Source organism: Anolis sagrei, chromosome 3 (genome assembly GCF_037176765.1).
Source record: "Anolis sagrei isolate rAnoSag1 chromosome 3, rAnoSag1.mat, whole genome shotgun sequence".
NCBI lineage: Eukaryota > Metazoa > Chordata > Lepidosauria > Squamata > Dactyloidae > Anolis > Anolis sagrei.
The window spans coordinates 223,432,445-223,440,619 of NC_090023.1; the positions used below are offsets into that span (position 1 = coordinate 223,432,445).

The following is an 8,175-nucleotide window of genomic DNA, read 5'->3' on the forward strand; positions in this document are numbered from 1 at the left end:
TCAAATGTGTCCAGGGGAGAATAACAGAGATTTTTAAAGGTTCTGGAAAACAATCCCTGTGAGTAACAATTGTGGCATCTGGGTTCTTTTGAAATCCCAATGAGCTTTACCATGAGGAAGAGAAGACTGAGAAATGGCATGATAACCATCTTTAAATACCTGAAAGGACTGTCATGTGGAACATGGAGCAAGCTTGTTTTTTCCTGCTCCAAAGGAGAGGACCCTGGTGGATTCAAAATACAAGAATGGAGTTTTAGACAAACTATTAAAATAATGTCCAGGCTCTCCTTCTTTGAGCCCTGGAAACAGAGAATGGATGGCATCTGCCAGGAATGCCCTAACTGTGGATGCTCTCCATTGCTATATTTTGCAACACTGCAATACTTTTTATTGTGTGAATAATATGTTCACTCTTACCTGTCCTGTGCAAGAAGAGAGCCTGAGTTATGCTTTTTTGTTTTTCAGATTTTCCTAGCTGTAGCTAATTTTGAAGGGGATGAAATGGGTCAGGAGTTTTCTGTAATTTACAAGTGGAACTACAGAAAAGAGAAATTCATTGTGTACCAGAGGATTGTCACGCATGGAGCCAGGGACTGGGAGTCTTTTGTCATTGATGGAGAGGTCTTCCTTGCAGTGGCTAATCACAGAAAAGGTATCTACACATTCATGCACAATTATTATAATTAATATATGCAAAAATCCCTTTCTTTTCTGCTTGAATTCACAAGCATTAGTATTGTGCCCTTTTCTTCCTCAAATCCCCTCAAGAAAATAAGGTGCTAAATATTTACTAAAAACATTACTTATAGTGTCAAGTTACAATGATCTAAACTCAAATCAATAGTATATAAGCATACAAGATCTCTAATCCAGTGGTTCCCAACCTATAATCCATGTGGGCTGCAAGAATGAAAATATGGTCCACTGCCTCACCATTACTACACCGTTGCCTCAAAACCATGCAGCAACGAGAGCTACTAGTCTCAACGAGAGCTACTGGTCTCTCTTATAGTGCCGAGGCAACAAGGATGTCAGGAGGGGAGAGTCTGACTACCCACGAAAGATTACTACTACCACATCAGTTCTAGATTGGAGCCCTGGTGTTGCAATGGGTTAAACCTTTGTGCCGGCCGGACTGAAGACCAACAGGTTGAAGGTTTGAATATGGAGAAAGCGTGGATGAGCTCCCTCTGTCAGCTCCAGCTCCCCATTCGGGGACATGAGAGAAATCTCCCTCAAGGATGGTAAAACATCAAAAACATCCAGGCATCCCCTGAGCAACATCCTTGAAGATGGCCAATTTTCTCACACCAGAAGAGACTTGCAGTTTCAAAAATCACTATTGGCATGAAAAAAAGCACTAGATTATTAAATATGGTTTTCTGTGGGTGAGCTGATGGCAAGTATTGGATGGCTTATGTTCTGTATTGGAAACTAGAGCTGATGTGGTCTATACAATGCCATTTTCTGAATCAGCACCCCAAATAACCAAACCAAAGCTAAAGTTGACCAAAAACTGATTCGTAAATCTTTTGGTACTAATGTTGGAGAGTGGTCCCTCATCAAGTGGTTCCAAGTCAAAGTCATTCCTGGTCAAGTGCCCCCCCCCCCCAAAAAAGGTTGGGAACTACAACTAAGATGGCACTTTCTACCATGTGTAGCCAGGTACTGAGAGGCTGAGGCTGACTACTGAGAAACTATGAAGTCAATAACCATGTGCCATTGTTTTTCTTCAGGGAACTCTGCTTCAGAGTATAAGTAGCCATCATAACTAGAAGTTATTAGCATATTTTCTTCCACAAACTTATCTGATTCCCTTTAAACAAAAATGGAATCTACTGACAGTTTTTCTGAAATTACAGTCATCTTTAGATACTGGGCTTTGAAGGACATCCACATGGAAAGGCTGTATGCTGCCACCCAGCGGAGTCTGTTATCTTTTCTGTAAAGAACAATGTGCAGTACAGTAGTTGTTTTCAGCTTTTCAAAAAGTGTTGTGTGGAAAAAAATGTGTTAACAGAGTTGTTATGAATATATAAACAGAGTTGTTATGAATATAAACAGTTTCACATCAGTTGTATTCTTGCAGTGATTCTTCTCTCTGTTTTTGCAAACAGGAAAAGCAGTGGCAAATGAAGCAATTTTCCTAATTCTTCCACCTTCTTAGTGATTGCCTATATGCTTGGTGTCAACTTTTTATTTTTTTAAAATTATTATCTGTTAATTCTACAGTGTAGTTGCACCCTAGGTGTGTGAAAGTCATATATCGAATGTAACTTCATTCTTATCATGTGATCACCTCTCATTCTTTGTGTTTCATCCTTTTTTGTGCTATTCCCATTCAAGTGGCTCTTTTCTTATTTTTCTGCAGGGGATAACCACAATATAAATAGTGTCATATACAGGTGGAACTCCAGAATTGGGCTTTTTGAAACCAACCAAACCATTCCTACCTCAGGAGCCTATGACTGGGAGTTTTTTAGTATTGGGCCTTATTCCTTCCTGGTGGTGGCCAACACATTTAATGGAACAACCACCAAGATCGACTCTCGCATTTACATTTGGCTTAGTGGAACCTTCCAGCTCTTCCAGTCAATCTTGGTAAGTTATATTGTTATGGGTAGTCCTTCCAGCAATATATATTGCAGCAGTCATACTGGTCACTTTATCATAGTTGTCAGAATGTATCACCTGGAAATCAATCTTCTGGTGACAAGTCCCTTTGCATTTAGCTGGGCTGGTCCTTGGATGACAAATTTATCTCTGGAGCAAAAGAAATTCTTGCTTTTCCTCAGAATTAGGAAATTGCAATGTTTAGACTACAAAATCCAAGCCATTTATTATATCTCATGTTTAGAGTGTTGCAGTTTGGCTGCTAAGCCACTTTCAAAGCAACAAGTAGTAAAGGTACCGTGAATGGAGGTGATCTTTGCATCCTGGGTTCCACAACAGATACCACATTTCTGTCCCATAAACTCGACTCAGTTGTTCTTAATCATGAGACTTTAGCCTGGATTCCTGGGGGAGCAAGTAAGATAAAATATGAGGATAAGGAGGTGAAATAATAAAGCAGTGGTTCCCAACCTTTTTTTGACCAGGGACCACTTGACCAGGAAACACTTGCCAGAGACCACTTTGACCAGAGACAACTCTCCAACATTAGTACCAAAAGGGTTACAAATCAGTTTTTGGTCAACTTTAGATTTGGTTTGATTATTTGGGGTGCTGATTCAGAAAATTGCATTAGACCACACCAGCTCTCGTTTCTAATACAGAACATATGTCATCCAGTAGTCGCCATCTGCTCACCCACAGAAAACCATATTTAATAAGCCTCTGCACTATAAGAGGATTTTGCATGATCAGTCACTCTCTTTGCAATGATGTAGGCCGCAGATCATATTTTAGTTCTTCCAGACCACTGGTGGTCCATGGACCACAGGTTGGGAACCACTGTCATAAAGGAAGGGAAAAGGAAACCAGTGAAAGCTCAAAAACAAGTACTCTGGGATGGAGATGTTTAAAATCATGGATGATATTTTTCAAGAATGGATAAGACTTTTAGTGTAAATGCGTAATTTAAATTTAAATAGCAATGTAAGATATAATTAAGAGTTAAAAACTTCCACTTGCAATATAAGTGTGATTGAATTAGCTCTATTTTAAGCTGATCAGTGTCTGCCATGGAAACAGAGTTGAGTTTTATCTTTGCTTTCTTAATCATTGCAAATCTATGGCTGTTGCTTTTATGTATGTTTCCAAGTAAACTTGTCCATACGGTTTTTCAGCAAAAGCCATAAACAAAATCTCTTCTGTTATAGCAGTGGTTCTTAACCTGTGGGCCACAGACCACTAGTGGGCTGTGAGGATGAAAATCTGGTCCACAAGCCTCCTTCCTCTTTATTTTATTTTATTTCCGCTCCTTTCGTGCTGCCTGCTACTCCTTCCCTGTCGCTGACCAGGCCTGCCTCCTTGGATAGACCACATCAGGTCTAGATTATTAAATATGGTTCTCTGTGTGTGAGCAGATGGCAACTACCGGATAGCATATATTCTGTATCAGAAACTAGAGCTGATGTGGTCTATCTAATGCAATTTTCTGAATCAGCACCCCAAATAACCAAACCAAATCCAAAGTTGACCAAAAACTGATTCGTAACCTTTTCGTACTAATGTTGGAGAGTGGTCCCTGGTCAAATGGTCCCTGGTCAAGTGGTCCTAGTCAAAATGGTCCCTGGTAAAAAAAAAAAGGCTGGTAACTATTGTATTATAGAGACTAGCTTCTGCAAGAATTATTTAGTCATCCAAATCTTACTGTACATGAAACTGTAATTAAAAAGTAAAGACTCTGGAATGTAGGAGGCTGTGGAAAGCATTTCCAAGTCTTGATGGTGTATCCTCTTTTAAAAAGACAACTTAAGTGGGAAAAGAAGAAAAGTAATTATTAGTAAACAAACAAGCAAGAGACTTACAAGTATGAGGTACTACTTTTCTACCTTGTCATGAGAACAAGCCCCTGGCATTGTCCATATGTAAGTCTCTGTGCCAGTCTCACAATCATCTCTATGCATGCCACAACAAAAGCTGAACTTATATCATGAGAATTGGATGAGGTATGCAAAGCATTATAATTTATGATTTCATAAATCAGTAAAATCAAATATTTTAGTAATGGAAGTACGAAGCAGAAGAAAAAAACTGTCAGCATTAATCACATTCAAAAAGTTAGTGTGAACAGACATCTTATTACAGTAGGTCCTCTACTTTTACATGGGTTAGAGATGGAGGACCACCATGAAAATTGAGAAAATGTGATTTTTTGAATGATTTTTTAACCTGAGAGAACATTTTTGTAGGAATCTGTAGGGGATCACATTGAAGGATTTAGAGATCCCTAGAGAAGTGTTGTCTCCAGAAACGTCTAGGTCTTCAAAGGCGACTCTATGGTTAACATCCAGCAGAAGTTGACAATAGTCTCATCCTGAAAGACATAGAGATTCCTATAGCGAACATATTTGCGAATAATCAAATCCGCAGAGGTTAAACCTGCAAATGCAGAGGGCTGTATTTGTACAAGCCCTTGTGTGACCTTGGACCTAATGCTCAGTCTCTATATGCAGACTGGTGCATATTCTGAATTGCTTTTCTTAAAAGTTTTATGTATGTCTCCTTTACATATGTGACTGGATCAGAGGCATTCTGCTACAGTTGCTGCTCATTTTGGCAAGTAGTTTCCTTTTCATTTTTCTTTTGGCCTAGACTTTTGGTGCTACTGACTGGGAGGTCTTTCACATCCAAGACAGAGTCTTCCTTGCTGTGGCCAACAGCCACAGTTATGACAGTAGATCTGCTTTCCCCAACAGCTACCATGCCATCAATTCTTCCATCTATGAGCTCAACATCACTGCACAGATGTTTGTCAAGTTCCAAGACATTCTGACCTACAGGTACACTTTTCTTGTATAGCTCAAAACACTGTCCTTGTAACATCTGATAGACTGGGGTGAGATTCACACGGCCCATGAAGCCAATGTCTGTAACCCTCAATGTCTCAAGTTATTGTGATGGCACTTTTCCTACCCTGTGATGGAAGAAAGGGCATTGATTGATGCTGATCCTTTCCCCTATGAATATAGTGATTTCTGTCTTCAGATTGTATGAGAACATTCTGAACCACAGGGTGGACCAAAAGTCACAAAGGGGCTGTTAACCACCAGCTGCAATAAATCTTGTCAATCGAAAGGTTGGCAATTCAAAGTCCGGGTTGGAGCTGAGTGCCCAACCTTCAGCCCAGCTCACTGCTCACCTAGCAGATGAAAAACTGCTTTGAGTCCCCCTTATAAATACTGTAAATAAAATAAATAAATATGAGTAGATGAATAGGTACCGCTTAATGGGGAGGTATTTTAATGGAACCATAAGGAAATATCAGAAAAAGAAATTCCGGCAATTCATTCAAAAGGAGGAAGTTTGTAAACAAGGCTCTTTGGCATGGAGGATGGAGCAACAGCTCACCCTGTGGCCACAATTGAGCACAACCTCCAAGAAACAGATGGGAAAGCCCATATGCCTCTATCTATATACAGCTGTCTGTCTTATCAGTGTATAGTGGCATTGATTGTTTGCGGTATATGTGTTCTGCAATCAGAAATGTGTAATAAAAGACAAAAATGCTCCCTTTTCTAAATAAATGTAGAAAGTCCTTTTAAGAAATTCATTTAAAAACAAAACAAGAATAATCTAACATTCTAAATGCAAACAAGATATATGCACTAGTTTTCCTAGGACCAATTCTTGCAATATTGTTCTGTTTTCCCCCCACAGTGCTCTGGACTGGGAGTTCTTTTCAGTGGGAGAAGATAACTTTTTGGTGGTAGCAAATTCCTTTGATGGTGTGACCTACTCTGTAAACAGTATTATTTACAGGTAAGATGTTGGGGAGCACAATTCCTCAGATGTCGTAGACTGCATTTATTATGCCAACCCCAAAGGCAAATTTGATACACATTACTTGTACTTATTATTTCAAAGCTCCGGTTCTCTCTGATGCATTTCCGCAGGAACCAGTATTTCTGGATCACAGGGAAAATGTGTCAAGAAAATGAGAAGAAACAGAGCCTGTGTGTTGAGAATCATGTATGTGGTATAACTCTTTTTTGCCTTTTCTTCAGATGGCAAGGATATGAAGGCTTTGTAGCAGTTCACCGTCTTCCAACTTTTGGCTGTAGGGACTGGGAAGCTTTTAACACTACAACTGGATCATACCTCATGTATTCCAGTGCACGGGAACCACTCTGCAAAGTGCTGAAGCTTAAAACTTTTTGACCTGGAAAGAGAGACTGTGATTTAAAGCAAACAAGAGACTTAAACCTGGAAGGGAGACTTTTGGCTCCTTAGAGTTAGAATGAGGAACATTGTACCTTGGACACACTGCAGTGGAAGTCATCAATATTCCAGGATCAAACTCTTCTGGGCCTCTCTCAGCTAAGCACAATGTGTGCATGAAATTGCAGAGGATTAGATGTGATGCCCTAGTTACTGTTATATTCCTGGACTACAAATGCAATTTTGAGCTGGCTAGTTATATGAATGAATAGAACTTGGCAAAGTTGCACTCTGGATTACAAGTTCCAGAATCCCATGGGTAGGAGACTCTGGAAGATAGTTTTCCAAGCACTTCTAGTAAGTACAGTATGTGTTCACAGGGTTTTCTTAGCATGATTTGTTCAGAATTGCTTTGCCATTGCCTTCCTCTCAGAGTGTTTTATGGTGGGCATTAGAACCCTGGTCTCCAAAGTTGTAGTCGAATGCTCAAGTCAGTACACCACAACATGCATAACTGAAAAGGTGCTGATGTAATCTTCTGATTCAAACTCTTTTCCCACTAGAGAAGGACACTGGAAACAGAATAGCGCCTCTGGCATTTTATGACTTGTTGATCTACAGCTTGAAAATTGGGGGGGGGGGGGATAAAGGCATTTGTTTGGAATGCCTCAGTTGCCATCACTCATGGGGAAGAACATGGAAGCACATAATGCCATATTCTTCACTATGCTACAATAGCTGGAGCCCTGATAATGGTTTCAGAAGATTGCTCAGTTGATGGTAGCATGTAAAATTCCCAAGACCCAACTGCTTGTTTGACAGTCTTAAACTTCTGTGGCTATCACTAAAAATTATTTGTAGCTCCAGATCTCTCACTTTTATGAGAAAATACTTGTGTTTCATAGAGCAAATTAGAATCTTAGTTGTTCCCTTAGTACAAAGCAAGATGTCTCATTTATATATACCTATGAGATGCTGCACCAACTGTGGCACAGGTCAGTGGGGTAGATGAAGGCCAAAGCCTTCCAAAGTGCCCATGACATGGGTGGAAATGTATGATCCTCCAGATGTTGCTGGACAGCAGCTTCTATCAGTCCCAACCCATATACCTAGTGGTGAGGATTTCATGGCTGGGGTCTTATTGGATAACCCCCAACTAAAATGGAGCCAGATTGCTGAGTTTTCCAGGCTGTATGGCCATATTCCAGAAGCATTCTCTCCTGACGTTTCACCCACATCTTTGGCAGGCATCCTCAGAGGTTGTCTGATATATTAGAAACTGGACAAGGGAGGTTTATATATCTGTTGAAGGTCCAGGGTGGGAGAAAGAACTCTTGTCTGTTGGAGGAA

At 40.1% G+C, this 8,175-nt stretch overlaps 1 protein-coding gene across 1 annotated transcript in view; it reads left to right on the forward strand.

Annotated features, from left to right (window-relative positions):
* The window catches only part of TSPEAR (thrombospondin type laminin G domain and EAR repeats), a 41,274-nt gene extending 33,334 nt beyond the window's left edge, over positions 1-7,940 (forward strand). Inside the window, exons 8-12 of the mRNA XM_060768023.2 lie at positions 466-652; positions 2,372-2,601; positions 5,260-5,447; positions 6,325-6,426; positions 6,672-7,940. Of these exons, the coding sequence (XP_060624006.2) occupies positions 466-652; positions 2,372-2,601; positions 5,260-5,447; positions 6,325-6,426; positions 6,672-6,825 (861 nt within the window). The 3' untranslated portion in view covers positions 6,826-7,940. The remainder of the gene's footprint in view (positions 1-465; positions 653-2,371; positions 2,602-5,259; positions 5,448-6,324; positions 6,427-6,671) is intronic.
* Positions 7,941-8,175: the final 235 nt, after the last annotated feature.